A 21,040-nucleotide genomic window follows, 5' to 3' on the forward strand; every position below is an offset into this window, starting at 1 on the left:
TGGTTAAAAGGTATCTTTTCTCTTCTATCAGGCCTCTACATTTTTCCTCCTTGATAAGAGTTGCTACAGGAGAGAGAATCTAAGCATGGGACAGCCCTCTGAATTAAAACATAAAGGCTTTCATACTAACACCTCATAGTCTGTCTATTTTTTTTTTTTTTTTTTTTTTTTTTTTGAGGCGGAGTCTCGCTCTGTCGCCGGGACTGGAGTGCAGTGGCCGGATCTCAGCTCACTGCAAGCTCCGCCTCCCGGGTTTACACCATTCTCCTGCCTCAGCCTCCCGAGTAGCTGGGACTACAGGCGCCCGCCACTTCGCCCGGCTAGTTTTTGTATTTTTAGTAGAGATGGGGTTTCACTGTGTTAGCCAGGATGGTCTCGATCTCCTGACCTCGTGATCCGCCCGTCTCGGCCTCCCAAGTGCTGGGATTACAGGCTTGAGCCACCGGGCCCGGCCTAGTCTGTCTATTTTTAAAGCTGCCTTTCTACTTTATCAGGATTTAGTTATTTGCAAAGATGTGCGGGTATGAACATGTTTATTTTTCTCTGTCCTATGGCAATAAGTTCATTAGACCAAAGGGAAAACATCACTTTTATCTTTTAGCCCATGTGCCACCTTTTCTCTACTCCATATTGCCTTTTTTTTTTTTTTTTTTTCTTTGAGACGGAGTTTTTGCTCTTGTTGCCTAGGCTGGAGTGTAGTGGCACGATTTTGGCTCATTGCAGCCTCCACCTCCTGGGTTCAAGTGATTCTCCTGCCTTAGCCTCCTGAGTAGCTGGAATTATAGGCGTGCATCACCACACCCAGCTAATTTTTTGTAGTTTTAGTAGAGATGGGGTTTCATCATGTTGGCCAGGCTGGTCTTGAACTCCTGACCTCAGGTGATTCACCCACCTCGGCCTCCCAAAGTGTAGGGATTACAGGCATAAGCCACTGTGCCTGGCCTCTTTTTTTTTTTGAGATGGAGTCTTGCTCTGTTGCCCAGGCTGGAGTGCAGTGGCACGATCTTGGCTCACTGCAACCTCCACCTCCTAGGCTCAAGCAATTCTCCTGCCTCAGCCTCCTGAGTAGCTAGGGTTACAGGTGCCCACTACCACGCCTGGCTAATTTTTTTTTTTTTTGCAACGGAGTCTTGCTCTGTGACCCAGGCTGGATTGTAGTGGTGCAGTCTTGGCTCACTGTGACCTCTGCCTCCCGGGTTCAAGTAATTCTCCTGCCTCAGCCTCCTGAGTAGCTGGGATTACAGGCACCTGCTACCATGCTCAGCCAATTTTTTATTTTTAGTAGAGACGTAGTTTCACCATGTTGGCCACGCTGATCTGGAACTCCTGACCTCAGGTGATCCGCCTGCCTCAGCCTCCCAAAGTGTTGGGATTATAGGTGTGAGCCACCGTGCCCGGCCATGCCCGGCTCATTTTTTGTATTTTTAGAAGAGATGGGGTTTCACCATGTTGGCCAGGCTGGTCTCAAACTACTAATCTCACCAACCTCAGCCTCCCAAACTGCTGGGATTAGAGGCACTTAGGTGATTAGTTTTAAAATTGGGGGCAAACAAAAACCTGAAATTAGTACAGCCATTATGGAAAACAGTATGGAGGTTCCTCAAAAAACTGAAAATAGGCCAAATGAGGTGGCTCATGCTTGTAATGCAGCACATTGGGAAGCCAAGGCAGGAGGATTGCTTGAGGCTGGGAGTTTGAGATCAGTCTGGGCAACACAGCAAGACTCCGTTTCTACTTAAAAAACAAAACAAGACCAACAAAACACCCTTAAAAATACAACTACTGGGCCAAGCGCAGTGGCTCACACCTGTAATCCCAGCACTTTGGGAGGCCGAGGCGGGCGGATCACGAGGTCAGGAGATCAAGACCATCCTGACTAACACGGTGAAACCCCGTCTCTACTAAAAATACAAAAAATACAAAAAAAAAAAAAAATACAACTACTGGGCCAGTCGCAGTGGCTCATGCCTGTAATCCCAGCACTCTGGGAGGCCAAGGTGGGTGGATCACTTGGTCACGATCAAGAGATCGAGACCATCCTGGCCAACGTGGTGAAACCCCGTCTATACTAAAAAAAAAAACAACAAAAAAAAACAAACTAAAATTAGCTGCGTGTGGTGGTACACACCTGTAATGCTAGCTACTTGGGAGGCTGAGGCAGAAGAATTGCTCGAACCCGGGAGGCAGAGGTTGCAGTGAGCTGAGAAGAAGCCACTGTACTCCTGCCTGATAACACAGTGAGCCTCCGTCTATTTAAAATATATATATATATATATATGTATATATATATATAACTACCATATGATCCAGCAAGCCCACTGTTGAGTACATATCCAAAAGAAAGGAAATCAGCAAATCAATGTCATCCTTATTGTAGTACTATTTATAATCCCCAAGATATGGAATCAGACTAAGTGTCCATCAATAAATGAAGGGATAAAGAAAACGTGGTGTATATACACAATTGCATATTATTCTGCCATGAAAAAGAAATAAATCCTGTAATTTGCAACAAAATGGATGAAACTGGAGGACATTATGTTAAGTGAAATAAGCCAGGCACAGAAAGATAAATGTTGTATGTTCTCAGTCTTACGTGGGAGCTAAAAAAGTTGATCTCACAGAGGTAATAAATAAAATGGTGGTTACCAGAGGTTGGAAAGGGTAGAGGGGTTTGCGGAGAGAAAGACTAGTTAATGGGTATAAAAACATAATTAGATAGAAGGAATAAGATCTAGGCCGGGTGTGGTGGCTCATGCCTGTAATCACAGCACTTTGGGAGCTGAGGTGGGCAGATCACTTTGAGTTCACGAGTTCAAGACCAGCCTGGGCAACATGGTGAAACCCTGTCTTTACAAAAAAATACAAAAATTAGCTGGGTGTGGTGGCTCATGCCTGTGTTCTCAGCTACTTGGGAGGCTGAGGCGGGAGCATCACTTGAGCCAGGAAATGGAGGTTCCAGTGAGCTGAGACTGTGCCACTGCACTCCAGCCTGCAAAGTGAGACACTCTCAAAAAACAGGAATAAGATCTAGTGTTCGGTGGCACAATAGGGTGACTATAGTTAACAATAATTTATTGTATATTTCAAGATAACCAGAAAGGTAGATTTGGAATATTCCCAATACAAACAAATGGTAAGTGTTTGAGGTGATGGATAGCCTGATTACCCATACACACATGCTTATATCAAAATATCTCATGTACCCCATAAATATGTACTACTATTATATATCTATAAAAATTAAAAATATGCTAGGCATGGTGGCCCATGCCTGTAATCCTAGAGCTTTGGGAGGTCAAGGCAGGGGGATCACATGAGGTCAGGAGTTCAAGAACAGCCTGGGCAGCCGGGCACAGTGGCTCACACCTGTAATCTCAGAACTCTGGGAGGTGGGCAGATCATGAGGTTGAGTTCGAGACCAGCCTGGCCAACATGGTGAAGCCCCGTCTCTATTAAAAATATTTTAAAAAATTAGCTGGGCCTGGTGGCAGGCACCTATAATCCCAGCTACTTGGGAGGCTGAGGCAGAATTGCTTGAACCCGGGAGGTGGAGGTTGCAGTGAGCTGAGATCGTGCCACTGCACTCCAGACTGGGTGACAGAGCAAGACTCCGTCTCAAAATAAAATAAAATAAAATAAAAAAATCCTTTATGGCCAGGCGCGGTGGCTCACGCCTGTAATCCCAGCACTTTGGGAGGCTGAGGCAGGTGGATCACCTGAGGTCGGGAGTTTAAGACCAGCCTGACCAACATGGTGAAGCCCATCTCTACTAAAAATACAAAATTAGCCAGGCATGGTGGCACATGCGTGTAATCCCAGTTACTTGGGAGGCTGAGGCAGGAGAATCACTTGAACCTGGGAGGTGGAGATTAAGGTGAGCTGAGATCGTGCCATTGCACTCTAGCCTGGGCAACAAGAGCAAAATTCCGTCTCAAAAAAAAAAAGAACAGACTAGGCAACATAACAAGACTCATCTCTACAAAACAAAACAAAAAACCAAAGAAACCTAACCAGTTGTGGCACACATCTGTAGTCCTAGCTATTTGGGAGGTTGAGGCGTAAGGATCACTTAAGCCCAGGAGTTCAAGGCTGCAGTGAACTACGATTACACCACTGTACTCCAGCTGGGTGACAGAGCAAAACCTTGTCCAAAAAAAAAATTAAATTAAAAAAACCCGAAAAACCTAACTGAGTGACTCAATCTACTTGGATCCCTGTCTTGGCTTGTTTTATCAGAGGGGTAATAACAGGGACAAGGAGTCCTTCACAGTGGCTTCCAACATCAGTTAGCCAGATGAGTTAATGGGAGAAGGTACCTGTTTCCATATCTCTTTTGACACCTGCTAAGATCAGCAAATAGCTTTATCTGGAAAAGAATTCTCCCTTTTGCTTTTCCCTCCCTTTCTTACTCTGATAGCTTTCATCTTCATCTTCTTCATCTCGGTACTGAATGGGACCTTCTGAATCAGAGTCGCTCTCCTTCTCTTCTTCCTCCTGTACACACTGTGGTAATTTAGGAATGACTGAGGTAGATGTCATGTCTTCACTGAATGTGGATGGACAGGTTTGCTCCTCCTCTTCTTCATCGTCTGGACTAACAAATTAACATAATTATATTTTCTTTTTAGAAACAAAGAGGATAACTGACTTTTAAGACAAAGGACTGAAATAAAGTCTGGGCATAGTGGCTCATGCCTGTAATCCCAGCACTTTGGGAGATGGAGGTGGGCAAATTCATCTGAGGTCAAGAGTTTGAGACCAGCCTGGCCAACATGGTGAAACCCTGTCTCTACTAAAAATACAAAAATTAGCCAGGTGTGGTGGTGGGCACCTGTAATCCCAGCTACTTGGGAGGCTGAGGCAGAAGAATCTCTTGAACCCAGGAGGCGGAGGTTGAAATGAACCGAGATTGTGCCATTGCACTCCAGCCTGGGTGACGAGAGCGAGACTCTGTCTCAAAAAAAAAAAAAAAAGACAAAGGACTGAAATAACCATAAATTAAAAAAAAAAAAAAATCTATGAATGAAGTAACGTATAATTTTCTCCCTTAACTTTTTTTTTTTTGAGACAGAGTCTTGTTCTGTCGCCCAGGCTGGAGTGCAGTGGCACGATCTCGGCTCACTGCAAGCTCCGCCTCCCGGGATCACGCCATTCTGCCTCAGCCTCCTGAGTAGCTGGGACTACAGGCGCCTGCCACCACACCTGGCTAATTTTTTGTATTTTTTTTTTTTTTAGTAGAGACGGGATTTCACTGTGTTAGCCAGGATGGTCTTGATCTCCTGACCTCGTGATCCACCCGCCTCGGCCTCCCAAAGTGCTGGGATTACAGGCGTGAGCCACCACACCTGGCCATTCTCCCTTAACTTTAACAATCTTGCTAAGAAACTTTTTAGCAGGTATTAATCTAAGGGTTCCAATCCCAGCTTTACAACTTATTAGGCATTGGTGCTTTCCAGCATATGTCTAATGTCATTCTCACAAGCCTACAGAGTAAATATTATTCCCATTTAGAGATGATATAACTAAAGAGCAGAAGGCTTAAATAACTTAACATTACTATAAGCTAAGAGTGGTAGTGCTGCAATTTGAACCCAGCGCTATCTCACTCCAAGGTGAATGCTCTTAAGCACCACATTATACAATGCCTTCTCTGTAGTATATAAAACTAACAGTTGTACTTTTTCATGTATATAATTTTGTAAATTTTGTGTCATCACAAAAATCTCCATGAAAAAAAAAATCACGAGAGTAAAAAGTTGAAATTTGGCCAGGCGCAGTGGCTCACACCCATGATCCCAGCATTCTACGAGGCTGAGGCAGGCAGACTGCTTGAGCCCAGGAGTTCACAACCAGCCTGGGCAACACAGCAAAACCCCACCTCTAACAAAAAATACAAAAATTAGCTGGGTGTGATGGCATGCGCCTGTAGTCACAGTTACTCGGGAGGCTGAGGAGGGAGAATTGTTTGAGCCCAGGAAGTGGAGGTTGCAGTGAGCCAAGACTGCACCACTGCACTCCAGCTTGGGTGAGAGAGTAAGAACCTGTCTCAAACATAAGTAAATAAATAAAAATAAAGTTTTAAGATAAGATTAAAAAAAGAAAGTGTCCAAATTCTATAACTTATCCTTTTGGCAGAGTATTCTTTGTACTTTAAATTTATTCACATTGCTGGGCGCGGTGGCTCACGCTTGTAATCGCAGCACTTTGTAAGACCAAGACGGGTGGATCACCTGAGGTCAGGAGTTCGAGACCACCCTGGCCAACATGGTGAAACCCCATCTCCACTAAAAATATAAAAATCAGCTGGATGTGGTAGCACATGCCTGTAATCCCAGCCACTCGGGAGGCTGAGGCAGGAGAACAGCTTGAACTTGGGCGACAGAGGTTACAGTAAGCTGAGATTGTGCCACTGCATTCCAGCCTGGGTGACAGAGCAGGACTCTATGTCAGAAAAAAAAAAAAAACAAAACAACTTTATTCACATTTTCTTTTTTTCTTTGAGACAGAATCTTGCTGTTGCCCAGGCTGGAGTACAGTGGCACAATCTTGGCTCACTGCAACCTCCACCTCCCAGTTAAAGCAATTCTCCTGCCTCAGCCTCCCAAGTAGCTGGGATTACAGGTGTGCGCCACCACGCCTGGCTAATTTTTGTTATTTTCATAGAGACAAGGTTTTACTATATTGGCCAGGCTAGTCTTGAACTCCTGACCTCAGGTGATCGATCCATTCACCTCAGCCTCCCAAAGTGCTGGGCTTACAGGTGTGGGCCACCGTGCCTGGCCCACATTTTCTTTCTTTTTTTTTTTGAGACGGAGTCTCGCTTTGTTGCCTAGGCTGGAGTGCAGTGGCGCCATCTCCACTCACTGCAAGCTCCGCCTCCCAGGTTCAAGCCATTCTTCTGCCTCAGCCTCCGGTATAGCTGGGACTTCAGGCGCCCGCCACCTCGCCCGGCTAGTTTTTTTGTATTTTTTAGTAGAGACGGGGTTTCACCATGTTAGCCAGGATGGTCTCGATCTCCTGACCTCGTGATCCGCCCATCTTGGCCTCCCAAAGTGCTGGGATTACAGGCGTGAGCCACCGCGCCCGGCCTACATTTTCTTTCTATGACTAATTTTTTCCAAGCAGGGCTATCTAGAGTAAAGGAGAAACAAGAGGCAAGCTTTAAAGGCACTTACACTTTCAGCATTTCAATAGTGATGGGAAGAGACCTGGTCCGACCCAGCGTACTGCTGTCCTCAGAAAAGCTGTCACTGTTTTCAAAGAGCAACGAGTGAGCTCTGTGAGAACCCTCCAGAGGAGGAGTCATGGGAAGTGGGCTGGTGAGGGCCTGCTGGATTCGAATATGCAGTGGGAGTGGAGGCAACCTAGAGGGTATATGGGGCTCCCCAAAGTTCTGGTCCAATATCCTCTTGGGGACTTCCTTTTTCTGATCTTCCTGCTGGGGAATCTCCTGGTGTAGATCTATGGATGGTGGAAACTCAATTTCTGGCACAACTTTAAAAGTCTTAGCAGAGAATGGAGGGGTGCGTGGAGGCTCTGGAGGTATATGAGCAGGCAGTGGGGGGGACGGAGAGTGAGGTGAGATCATTGATAGCAGTTCTGAGCCCACAGAACATGTGCTTTTCTCTCTTTCATCACTTGGTGTTTTTGTGGTGATGGCAGCAGCAGACTCCAAGGTGGATACTGAGGTCGATGGAATGCCTCTCTTAGGTGGTAAGGGTGGGGACGGTTTTGATAACAATGTACCACTGTTTATTGCTTGGGACAATTCAGCTGGAAAAGAGAGAGCAACACATCAATTTCACATGACTTTTCAATGCTTTGAAGGGCTGGCCCAGGGCCTAGAATTAAAGTTGAGTTCAGTTTTAATCTTTCAAGCAAGTTAAATAATTTCATAGTTTTGCCATTTCCTACATATTTTATCCTGAAACAAAGTTTATATTTATTCAAATAGAAAGTCTAATAAATGTACAGAGGTATAGGAAGACTGATGAGTAGCTTACTTCATTGCTATGACAACAGACATGACAATTTTTTTTTTTTTTTGAGACAGGGTCTCACTCTCTCGCCCAGACTGGAGTGCAGTGGCGTGATCTCGGCTTACCGCAACCTCTGCCTCCCAGACTCAAGTGATTCTCCTGCCTCAGCCTACCAAGTAGCTGAGATTACAGGCACATGCCACTATGGCCTGGCTAATTTTTGTATTTTTAGTAGAGATGGGGTTTCACCATGTTGGCCAGGTTGGTCTCGAACTCCTGACCTCAAATGATCCACCTGCCTTGGCCTCTCAAAGTGTTGGGATCACAGGCGTGAGCCACGGCACCCGGCTGACAACTTTGTGTAACTTGATCTTGGTGTAGTTAATATGAATAGAGACAAAAACATCTGACAAAAAGTTATTTTGTGGCTGGGCACGGTGGCTCACGCCTGTAATCCCAATACTTTGGGAGGCCGAGGTGGGCAGGTTACTTGAGGTCAGGAGTTCGAGACCAGCCTGGCCAAGATGATGAAACCCCGTCTACTTAAAAAACAAAAACAACAACAACAAAAAAAAAACCAAAAATTAGCTAGGTGTAGTGGCAGGCACCTGTAATCCCAGCTACTTGGGAGAGGCTGAGGCACAAGAATCTCTTGAACCTGGGAGGCAGAGGCTGCAGTGAGCCAAGGTCACGCCACCGCACTCCAGGCTGGACAGCACAAGATTCTGACTCAAAAAAAAAAAAAAAAAAGAGTTATTTTGTATAACAGTACTTCATTAAAAAATTTAAACATTCAGATAGCATAAAATAAGTATTAGTGGGTATTGTTACCATATCCTGATAATGATATCTCGGTATCTCAGCTCTGTGTTATAAAACTATCAATACTGACATCTTGAATTTTTATAGCAATTGCAAAGTCCTTTGAAGAAATCAAAGTGTTTTCTGTCCTTGAAGTCATATTCTCCTTTTACCACCTGAGGTGACAGGGGAAACAAGATAGCATCTTTACCATTTTTCAGAAGGAAAAAGCGAGGCCACAGAAGTTAGGCGACTTTGCCCAAGATCATACTACAAACTGGCATGGACTCAGTTAGTATCCAGGTCTCTGACTATTTGACTGCATCCTATTGTCTCTATTTATTACTTTTTTTTATTTTATTTTTTTGAGACGGAGTCTCACTCTGTCGCCCAGGCTGGAGTGCAGTGGCACAATCTCGGCTCACTGCAAGCTCTGCCTCCTGGGTTCACGCCATTCTCCTGCCTCAGCCTCCCAAGTAGCTGGGATTACAGGTGCCCGCCACCAAGCCCAGCTAATTTTTTTTTGTATTTTTAGTAGAGACGGGGTTTCACTGTGTTAGCCAGGATGGTCTCAATCTCCTGACCTCGTGATCTGCCCCCCTTAGCCTCCCAAAGTGCTGGGATTACAGGTGTGAGTCACCACGCCCAGCCTACTGTCTCTAATTTTTATTAGTGTGTACACCTCTTATGTTCCCTTTGCAACTCAGCTTCCCATGTTCACTCTCCACGATATGATGGGCTCCTTGATGGCACGGCAACCTTGTCTCCATCAACATATCATCCACAGGGCTGTGCACAGTACCTGGCGTCTAGTGGACCCTCAATATATGCTTATGAGATGAGAAGCCCTCACCCTGTATCACGACAGTATATATTCCTATGGTTTCACCAAAGCCCACAATGACTCAGCAAAGGTGTTGTTGTTTCAGCAAAATCCCTTTGGAGGGCTGCAGATGACCTGTAAAAGTGGATCATCAGATCACACAGGAGCAAAACTGGTAAAATAATTAGAGTAGTCATTTTTTCCCTGCTGAAAGCAAAAAAAAAAAAAAAAAAAAAGTAGTTCTTTTGATCACCAACCTCTAACCTACTCAAACCCTTTATTTTTATTTTCATCCCATTCAGTATTCTCAAACAGTCTCAAAAACTTCCCTTAAATAAAACTGTATTTGTCCTAAATCCCCAAAATTGGAGATGTTCAAAGTAAAAGGCTAGCTAATTATTTTTTTCTTTTTTGAGACAGAGTTTCGCTCTTGTTGCCCAGGCTGGAGTGCAATGGCACCATCTCAGCTAACCACAACGTCTACCTCCTAGGTTCAAGTGATTCTCCTACCTGAGCCTCCCAAGTGGCTGGGATTATAGGCATGTGCCACCACGCCCGGCTAATTTTTTGTATTTTTAGTAGAGACGGGTTTCTCTATGTTGGTCAGGCTGGTCTTGAACTCCCACCCCAGGTGATCCCCCCACCTCGGCCTCCCAAAGTGCTGGGATTACAGGTGTGTGCCACTGTGCCTGTCCAAGGCTAGCTAATTTTATAATTCTTCTTTTTTTTTGAGATGGAGTCTCGCTCTGTCGCCCAGGCTGGAATGCAGTGGCTGGATCTCAGCTCACTGCAAACTCCGCCTCCCAGGTTTACACCATTCTCCTGCCTCAGGCTCCCGAGTAGCTGGGACTACAGGCGCCCGCCACCTCGCCCGGCTAGTTTTTTGTAGTTTTTTAGTAGAGACGGGGTTTCACTGTGTTAGCCAGGATGGTCTTGATCTCCTGACCTCGTGATCCGCCCGTCTCGGCCTCCCAAAGTGCTGGGATTACAGGCTTGAGCCACCGCACCCGGCCAATTCTTCTTTTTTCTTTTGAAACAAGGTCTCCCTCTGTTGCCCAGGCTGGAGTGCAGTGGCATGAATAATAGCTCACTGCAGCCCCAATCTCCTGGGTTGAAGTGATCCTCTTGCTACAGCCTCCCAAGTAGCTAGGACTACAGGTCGATGCCACCATGCTTGGCTAAATGTTAATTTTTAGTAGAGACAAGGTCTCACTATGCTGCCCAGGCTGGTCTTGAGCTCCTGGGCTCCAGTGGTAGGCCCACCTCAGCCTCCCAAAGTGCTGGGATTATGGATGTGAGCCACCAGACCCAGCCTCTTTTCTTTTTAAATTTATTTTTATTTTTAAATTAAATTATTTTAGACAGGGTCTCACTGTGTCACTGGAGTGCAGTGGTGCAGTCACGGCTCACTTCAGTTTTAACCTCCCTGGGCTCAGGTGATCCTCCCACCTCAGCCTCTCAAGTAGCTGGGACTATAGACAAGTGCCACCATGCCTAGCTAATTTTATGGGGGTTACTTTTTGTAGAGATGGGTTTCTCCACATTGTCTAGGCTGGTCTCAAACTCCTGGGCTCAAGTATTCTACCTGCCTCAGCCTCCCAAAGTGTTGGTACTACAGGTGTGAGCCAACCAGCCATACCCAGCCTTTTTTTTTTTTAGAGACAGGATGTCACTCTGTTACCCAGGCTGGAATGCAGTAGTGTAATCATAACTCACTGCAGCCTTGAACTCCTGTGCTTACCCAATCCTCTTACCTCAACCTCCCAAGCAGCTAGAATTACAGGCACATGTCACCATGCCCAGCTAATTTTTAAATATTTTATAGAGATGGGGTCTTGCTACGTTGCTCAGGCTAGTCTCGAACTCCTGGCCTCAAGTGATCTTTCCACCTCGGCCTCCCCAAATGCTGGGATTATAGGCATGAGCCACTGTGACTGGCCTAATTTTATAATGTTTTAATGTCACTCATTATAAATACTTTCTTTTTTTTTTTTTTTTTTTTTTTTTGAGACAGAGTCTCGCTCTGTTGCCTAGGTTGGAGTACAGTGGTGCGGTTTTGGCTCAATGCAACCGCCACTTCGCGGGTTCAAGTGACTCTCCTGCCTCAGCCTCCTGAGTAGCTGGGATTACAGGCATGCACCACCATGCCCAGATCATTTTTTGTATTTTTAGTAGAGACGGGGTTTCGCCATGTTGCCTAGGCTGGTCTCAAACTCTGGGCCTCAAGCGATCTGCCCACCTCGGTCTCCCAAAGTGCTGGGATTACAGGTGTGAGCCACCGTGCCTGGCCCCATAAATAAATTTTAAAAAAGGCTTTCTGGAAAAACACTGCGGCCGGGCGCGGTGGCTCAAGCCTGTAATCCCAGCACTTTGGGAGGCCGAGACGGGCGGATCACGAGGTCAGGAGATCAAGACCATCCTGGCTAACATGGTGAAACCCCGTCTCTACTAAAAAATACAAAAAAACTAGCCGGGCGAGGTGGCGGGCGCCTGTAGTCCCAGCTACTCGGGAGGCTGAGGCAGGAGAATGGCGTAAAACCCGGGAGGCGGAGCTTGCAGTGAGCTGAGATCCGCCACTGCACTCCAGCCCGGGAGACAGAGCAAGACTCCGTCTCAAAAAAAAAAAAAAAAAAAAAAAAAGAAAAGAAAAACACTGCATACATACACAAAAAGATTCTAAAAATATGAATTTTAGGAGCAGTGAAAGATATATTTTTGGAAAGATTGGATTTTTGCTGATTCTCTAAAAACAGCTGTTAGCTATTCCATCTACAACAAAACTCATTCCTGATGAGACCATAAATGAATATTTTTACTTTTGAATTAATAAGATGAAATTATATTTGGTAATCTGAGGAAGGCATATATGTTAAGGAAGTAAATTCCAGTACATATACCCTGACAACAGCATCTGGCTGTAGTTTTGTGGAAAAATTCCAGAGTATTTCCGGGATAGGTAATAATTCCCTTTCACCTGTTCAGCTATTGCTAGTAGTTTTTCCTTAGTCCTAATACTCCATGTTATACCAATGAGAAGACAGTAGTACTTCTGAAGCAATGGTTTCCAAACTTTTGGATTTCAGTCACTAAAACAATAAAAAAAATCTTGATCAACCTTAGATTGTTGGTTTTTTTTTTTCTAGTTTTTTTATTGAGGTTGTCATTTTCTAAGATTTCCAAATAAGGCTTGATATTAAGTAAACCATTTATGAACATAATCCTTTTGTGAAAGAAATGGCATTTTAACCCCAAAGGATTACGAAGATTATAATTTTAGAATAAAAGAGAGTCCGTTAAATTAAATCTATTTAGCTCTAAGTAATGTTCTGTGAACTGTTCTATTTTTCTTCTTCTGCTGAGGACCCCTCATGGACTAATACTGATTCCTCAGTTACAAGGTCTATTGTTTTGGGCTATTTAACTCAAGCCAAGAATGAGCTCTGCAGTTTAGTCCAGGGTATCATACACAAATGATAATTTTATATGTTGCCTTAATTTGAAAAGGGTGGTATTCCATTGGTCTAGCACAGAGGCTCTCAATGTGTGCTCCCTGGACAGCAACATCAGTATCATCTGGGAACCTATTAGAAAGGTAAATTCTCAAGCCCATCCCAGACTTACTAAAATCAGAAACTCTAGGGGAAGCATCCAGCAGTCTGTTATCATAAGCTTTCTAGGTGATCCTGAGGAGAACACCAGTTTGCGAACACTACTGTAAGGAACAGAGGTCTGGACCTGAGAGTTGAAAAGCCTATGTTCAGTTTCTATCTTTCACTAACTACAACCTTTTTTTTTTTTTGAGATGGAGTTTCGCTCTTGTTGCCCAGGCTAGAGTGCAGTGGCACAATCTCAGCTCACTGCAGTGTCTGCCTCCCGGGTTCAAGCAATTCTCCTGCCTCAGCTTCCCGAGTAGCTGGGATTACAGGTGCCTGCCACCATGCCCAGCTAATTTTTTGTATAGTGGAGATGGGGTTCCATGTTGGCCAGGCTGGTCTTGAACTCCTGACCTCAGGTGATCCGCCTCCCAAAGTGCTGGGATTACAGGCATGAGTCACCACGCCCAGCCTACAACCTTGAATGAATCACACACAATGTCTTCATGTTCTAATTGCCCTACCTATAGAAAAGATAAAATCGGTTTCCTGCAGCACAAGGTAGTTTTGAAAATAAGTATGTGAAGGCTCCCCAAGTTCCTCACAGGTAAGTCAACATGACACTATCCTTCCAAAGTGGTGGTAATAACAACTTCACCCTGTTTTCATCAAGCTACTCCAAACTGTCATACTCATAAAATATTCTAAGCCTGTTTTTCAAGGTTTGAATCACTCCATCCAACTTGGTGATATTAAATATTTAATGAGTATAGTTTTTATTCATTCATTCAATCCTGAACAAGAACTTTAAACAGTACTAAGCCTAGTATCATTTTTCCTGAAAAAACTATATTTTTATTAGCTTTGAAGCACTCATTAGCTTTCCTCTCCCTTTCTTGAAAATTCTTCTAAGAAATTGTACATTTATATAAAGAAAGTAGACTTAACTTTGGGTAAATGCAAAAAATTTACTAAACCCATACAAATTTACTGATCATGTTCCCTGCTTTCTCTACCAACACTTATTTTTTTTTTATTTTTTATTTTTATTTATTTTATTTTTTTATTTTTATTTTTTGAGGTGGAGTCTCGCTCTGTCGCCCAGACTGGAGTGCAGTGGCGCAATCTCGGCTCACTGCAAGCTCCGCCTCCCGGGTTCACGCCATTCTCCTGCCTCAGCCTCCCGAGTAGCTGGGACTACAGGCGCCCGCCACCTCGCCCGGCTAGTTTTTTGTATTTTTAGTAGAGACGGGGTTTCACCATGTTAGCCAGGATGGTCTCGATCTCCTGACCTCGTGATCCGCCCGTCTCGGCCTCCCAAAGTGCTGGGATTACAGGCTTGAGCCACCGCGCCCGGCAACACTTATTTTAATATAAGAATAGCATTCTTAACTCTCCCAAGATAAAACATGATTTTCTCAGAACAATTTAAGTAATACCTTCTGCAGTTCCCTATGAAAATAACTATGCCAGACACTGAATCCCAAGTTCCACTGACATCTACAGAATCATCCTTTTATCTACTAGACTCATTTATGCTTATGGAAGGCATAGGTAGTTTTAAGTAGATTAAACAAATTTTCTTTTTTTTTTTTTTTGAGACGGAGTCTCGCTCTGTCGCCCAGGCTGGAGTGCAGTGGCATGATCTCCACTGACTGCAAGCTCTGCCTCCCGGGTTCACACCATTCTCCTGCCTCAGCCTCCCGAGTAGCTGGGACTATAGGTGCCTGCCACCTGCCCGGCTAGTTTTTTGTATTTTTTAGTAGAGACAGGGTTTCACCGTATTAGCCAGGATGGTCTCGATCTCCTGACCTCGTGATCCGCCCATCTCGGCCTCCCAAAGTGCTGGGATTACAGGCTTGAGCCACCGTGCCCGGCCTAGATTAAACAAATTCTCATTTGAAAAGTTTGCCTTGCCCCTTGTGAGCTGAGGCATTATTCTAAGTTTTTCAACAACTGCCACAGATAACTCCATGCAGGTGGAATCTGTTATGGTCTTCACATATCCAGTCCAACTATACACACACACACACACACACACACACACACAAATATAGTGTTTTGGAATCATTGTTTTAGAAAAACAGATTAAATATTAGATTAAAAAGTAGATTAAAACTCCCCAAACTTAAATCTAATCTTAGTGATGTTTACATTTATGGCCATCTGCCTCAGTTTCATGACTTTTTTTGTTTGTTTTTGTTTTTTTGAGAAGGAGTCTCTCTCTGTCGCCCAGGCTGGAGTGCACAATCTCGGCTCACTACAACCTCCGCCTCCTGGGTTCAAGCAATTCTCTTGCCTCAGCCTCCCAAGTAGCTGTGACTACAGGCACGTGCCACCACGCCCGGCTAATTTTTTGTATTTTTAGTAGAGATGGGGTTTCACCATGTTAGCCAGGATGGTCTTGATCTCCTGTCCTTGTTGTGATCCATCCACCTCGGCCTCCCAAAGTGCTGGGATTACAGGTGTGAGCCACTGCACCCAGCCTATTTTTTCTTAACCTAAGACTTTTCTCCATATTGAGGTCATTCAAAGGGACAAGATATGGAAAATTCTCAGAGACCATCAATATTATACCAGTTATCCAATAAAATAACCATCCAACATCAAACCAAACCCAAAACACGAGAAGCCTAAAGACTTACTTACCAATGACAGGGTTGCTATTTCTGTGAGTTGGTTTAGGGGGAGGGATAGGGGGCTGCTTGGCAGGGACCATATGAGTGAGGCTTAGAGTAGCAGTAGTGTTAGTGCTGGCAGGAGCAGCAGGCAGAATCCTGGGTGCTGGGGAAGGAGTGACAGAGAGATTAACAGTCTTTGCGAGGCTTGTGGCAGCAGTGGTGGCAGCGGGTGCTGTGGTGATGGAGGTGGAGATGATGAACCTTGCCATGCCGCCAGAGGAAGTGGCATCCTTTGCTTGTCCTTCATTTGCTTCATAAGAAGAGGACAAGGGTCTTTTGGGAGGAAGTAAAGGTGGTTTGGGTACATTCTCAGGAACAGACTCTGCTTCAGAATTAGGCTGGCTTCCAGTTGAGCCTGTGTAATAACATGTATGATATAAAACGGGAAGAGAGAGTAACAAGAGAGACTGAAAAAGCTAACACATCTATGAATTTATGGCCAATTTCACCAATTAATTTATAGATTAGCTTATAGGTTACCGTTCTCGATGCCGCCCAACCTCCCCATACTTAGGAAATGTCAGTAAGAAAGGCTCAGTAAGAGATGCTCATTGTGGTAGTGATTCTTCACACTAGGGCTAGGCTACTGGAGGAGAGCCACAACAAAATTCCTTGGGTGAAAGAAGTGGAATGTGTAGCTGGAAAAAATCCTATAGGTATCTGATACCTAACATCCTCTTCCCTTCTTGAGGATCACAAATTTGGTATTTTGTGAATAAAAGTGGAGCAGGGGAGGAAATTCCCCTTAAAGTTGCTAATTAAGGTATTGCTAAAGGAGAATGTAATTCTCTCTAGATTTTACTTTTCCCTGTTCTCTTGCAAACCCCTTATGTAAAGGAGAATAACTGGCCCATGGCTCTTAAACTAAAAAATCCAGAGTTTCTTACCTAGTCGTTTCTTTAGGTCCTCTTCTGGAATAGCTTTCCTAAGACTTGCTAATCTTACTGGCTCTTCCTCTACTTGGACTGGACTAGATGATGTAGCATTCCCTACAGGGGTGGTATGGCCATTCTTTAACATGGCATGGCTTGGCTTTCCTGGATCCTCACCACCTGCAAGGTGAAATAAGAGTACAAAGTGATGAAGTTGGCATGAAGAGATAGAGAGAAGAGTTAGTAATTTCTTTTCTTCTTTTTCTCTCTTTTTAAAATTGAGACAGGGTCTCACTATGTTGCCCAGGCTGGTCTTGAACTCCTGGGCTCAAGCAATCTGCCCGCCTTGGCCTCCTAAAATGCTAGGATGAATGGCATGAACCACTGCACCTGGCCAGAGTTGGTAATTTGAGACAGGGTCTCACAGACCAGGCTGGAGTGCAGTGGCATGATTTTGGCTCACTGCAGCTTCTGCCTCCCAGGCTGAAGTGATCCTCCTGCTTCAGCCTCCCAAATGGCTGGGACCACAGGTGTGTGCCTCCACACCCAGCTAATTTTTTTTATTTTTGATGGAGATAGGGTCTTACTATGTTGCCTAGGCTGGTATCGAACTCCTGGGCTCAAGTGATCCACCCACCTCGGCCTCCAAAAGTGCTGGGATTATAGGTGTGGGCCATAGTGCCTGGACCAGAGTTGGTAATTTCTTTTTTTTTTTTTGACACGGAGTCTTGCTCTGCAGCCTAGGCTGGAGTGCAGTGGCACAATCTCGGCTCACTGCAAGCTCTGCCTCCCGGGTTCATGCCATTCTCCTGCCTCAGCCTCGAGTAGCTGGGACTACAGGCGCCTGCTACCACACCTGGCTAATTTTTTGTATTTTTTAGTGGAGACGGGGTTTCACTGTGTTAGCCAGGATGATCTCGATCTCCTGACCTTGTGATCCGCCTGCCTTGGCCTCTCAAAGTGCTGGGATTACAGGTGTGAGCCACCGCGCCCAGCCCAGGGTTGTTGATTTCTAACCTTTCTTATCTTCTTTCCCCCGTCTTCCTGTTTTAGTTTATTATTGAGATCTAGATTATCTGGATGCTTAAACAGAAATAAGTAATTTATTTTTCCAATACATGTTTGATAGGCTATTATGTGCCAAGTACGTTGTTATATGAATAAGACCAATAAAAGCCAGGCGCAGTGTCTCACCTGTAATCTCAGCACTTTGGGAGGCTGAGGCAGGTGGATCACCTGAGGTCAAGAGTTCGAGACCAGCCTGGCTAACATGATGAAACCTTGTCTCTACTAAAAATACAAAAATTAGCCAGGTATGGTGGCAGGCACCTGTAATCCCAGCTACTCAGGAGGCTGAGGCAGGAGAATCAATTGAACCCAGGAGGCAGAGGTTGCAGTAAGCCAAGATTGCATCATTGCACTCCAGCCTGGGCAACAGAGCAAAACTTCCATCTCAAAGGAAAAAAAAAAAAAAAGACAGATGAATAGGGCAAACTTATTATATGTAAGTAACTACAACGTTAAATGTCAAGAGCTCTAATTAGTGAAGTACTGTGGTAGGAATGAAGAAGAAATCATTCTCCTGGAGTAAGAACAGAGTTAGGAAGGCATCACAGAAAGTATCTGAGCTGGAGTTGAAATGGTCTTGCTATGTTACCAGGATGGGTCTTGAACTCCTGGGCTCAAGCAATCCTCCTCTCTCAGACTCCCTATTAAATGGGACTATGGCACACACCACCATGCCTTGCTTTTAACTGGATCTTGAAGGAGTAGGAGCCTACCATACTGAATAAAGACAGTCTGTTTGGAAGAAGGATAGCATGTATAAAGGTGTGAAGTTACTCAACATGTTTGGGGCACTGGCAACTAGTTTGGTCTGGCAGGAGAATAGAGTCACATAAGAAATGGTTATGGGGGGCCGGGTGCAGTGGTTCACACCTGTAATCCCAACACTTTGGGAGGCCGAGGAGAGTGGATCACCTGAGGTCAGGAGTTTGAGACCAGCCTCGCCAATACAGTGAAACCCTGTCTCTACTAAAAATACAAAAATTAGTCGGGTGTGGTGGCAGGCACCTGTAATCTCAGCTACTCGGGAGGCTGAGGCAATAGACTCTGTCTCAAAAAAAAAAAAAAAAGAAAAAAAAGAAATGGTTATGGGCCGGGCACAGTGGTGCTCATGCCTATAATCCCAACAATTTGGGAGGCTGAGGCGGGAGGATTGCTTGAGCCCAAGAGTTTGAGATCAGCCTGCGAAACATAGTGAGACCCTGTCTCTATGAAAAAGTAAAAAAACTACCTGGGTGTGGTGGCACGCACCTAGTCCCAGCTAACTGGGAGGCTAAGGTGGGAGACTGTCTGAACCCAGGAGGTCAAGGATGCAGTAAGCTATGATCAGACCCCTGGTCTCTAGCCTTGGTGACAGAGTGAAATCCAGCATCATTCTTCATCAAGTTCCAATAAGAGGTGGAGTGTGGGCTCAAAGTAATGAAGATTCTAAGGCAAGTGAAAAGGTACTTCTAAAGCCAAAGTAATTTGACAATTACTTTTTACTTTTAAAACAGGGTGGTGATAAGATGATAACAACTATACAAAAATATTAAGTTACTGCCCATGTTTAACAAAAACAAGATTTTCTAGAATATCGAAGCAATGATTTCAAATCCAACAAAGACTGCTCTTTGTGAAAACAACATAATCAAAGTTTAAGACGGTGTTAATTACTTTCTACTCAGTACACACTAGTAAAATACATGTAAAACTGATCAGTTATCTCAAGTTACTTAATCAGGGATGTCTACTTCGCAGTATCATTTCTTATATTAAATATAGAGGGTTCTGCAATGTTAATGAAGTAGAGTAGTACTATGGGGCTTTAACATCACTGAATGTTCTCCCTAAACCCAGAAAATCAATTAAAATCTATTAAGTATTTTATAGTATAGTCAAGTTAGCACTACAATCAAGCCAAAAGTCACCTTTAAAAAAAAAAACAAAAAACAAAAAACAACAAAAACAGGGTCTCACTCTGTCGCCCAGGCTGGAGTGCAGTGGTACAATACATACTTACTGCAGCCTTTCATCTCCTGGGCTCAAGCCTTCCTCCATCTTTTGGGCTCAGGTAGCTAGAACTACAGGCCTGCAATACCATACCTGGTTAATTTAAAAAATTTTTTATAGAGATGAGGTCTCACTATGTGGCTCAGGCTGGTCTATGAACTACTGAGTTCAAGGGATCCTCCCACATTGGCCTCCGAAAGTGCTGGGATTACAGCATGAGCCACCATGCCTGGCCAGCCAAAGGCCCCCTTTAAGTATGAAGAGGACTTCAAGGTTCAAACACTATTTTTGGTCTAAAATGCAGATCTGTAAGCCAGCATGAGGCCCATCCCTGTTTTTAGATACAGAATAAAGCTTAGGTCAGTTATCTGGTTAGCAGAGTGGCATCTTGTCCAGTGGCTGCAACTTGTTTATTAATTGGGCCTTGAACGTGTAGGCTAAAAATAACTTGGATTAGGAGCTAATAGAAAGTGTAGGGCAAAAGATCGTCGGGCGTAGTGGCTCATGCCTGTAATGCCAGAACTTTGGGAAGCCGAGGCAGGTGGATCACTTGAGCTCAGGAGTTTGAGACCAGCCTGGCCAACATGGTGAAACCCTGTCTCAACTAAAAATACAAAAATTAGCTGGGCGTGGTGATGCATGCCTACAATTCCAGCTACTTGGGAGGCTGAGGAAGGAGAATTGCTTGAACCCAGGAGGCAGAGGTTGCCATGAGTGTAGGGCAAAAGAGACTGAAGATGAAAAACAAGAAATAAGTAATGTATGTGGTTTATGATAAGTGACCAAGAAAGGTGAAAAGAAAGGCCATGGAAAGTGGAATGGCTGTATCAAAAAAGCAAGGGCCGGGCCAGGTGTGGTGGCTCATGCCTGTAATCCCAGCACTTGGGGAGGCTGAGGTGGGTGGATCACTTGAGGTCAGGAGGTCAAGACCAGCCTGGCCAACATGGTGAAACCCCGTCTCTACTAAAAATACAAAAATTAGCCAGGTGTGGTGGCGGGTGCCTGTAATCCCAGCTCCTCGGGAGGCTGAGGCTGGAAAATTGCCTGAACCCAGGAGATGGAGGTTGCAGTGAGCCAAGATCACACCACTGTACTCCAGCCTGGGAGACAGAGTGAGACTGTCTCAAAAAAGAAAGCAAAGCAAGGGCCACAGAGGTGCTACTACCTCAATACTGAGAAGATTTTGTGTCCTAATGTAAAAAACAAAGAGTTATGTAAAACAAAAGTTATA

General features: G+C 44.6%; 1 protein-coding gene across 10 annotated transcripts in view; it reads right to left on the reverse strand.

Annotated features, from left to right (window-relative positions):
* PHACTR4 (phosphatase and actin regulator 4) overlaps positions 1 to 21,040 on the reverse strand; it is a 146,923-nt gene that overhangs the window by 25,548 nt on the left and 100,335 nt on the right. For all 10 annotated transcript variants that reach the window (XM_033227497.1, XM_033227494.1, XM_033227500.1 and 7 more), the window contains 4 exons: positions 16,768 to 16,932; positions 15,849 to 16,235; positions 7,179 to 7,776; positions 4,413 to 4,597 (listed from right to left, as the gene is read on the reverse strand). In XM_033227497.1, coding sequence (XP_033083388.1) covers positions 4,413 to 4,597; positions 7,179 to 7,776; positions 15,849 to 16,235; positions 16,768 to 16,932 — 1,335 coding nt within the window. The remainder of the gene's footprint in view (positions 1 to 4,412; positions 4,598 to 7,178; positions 7,777 to 15,848; positions 16,236 to 16,767; positions 16,933 to 21,040) is intronic.

Source organism: Trachypithecus francoisi, unplaced genomic scaffold (genome assembly GCF_009764315.1).
Source record: "Trachypithecus francoisi isolate TF-2019V2 unplaced genomic scaffold, Tfra_2.0 Lachesis_group12, whole genome shotgun sequence".
NCBI lineage: Eukaryota > Metazoa > Chordata > Mammalia > Primates > Cercopithecidae > Trachypithecus > Trachypithecus francoisi.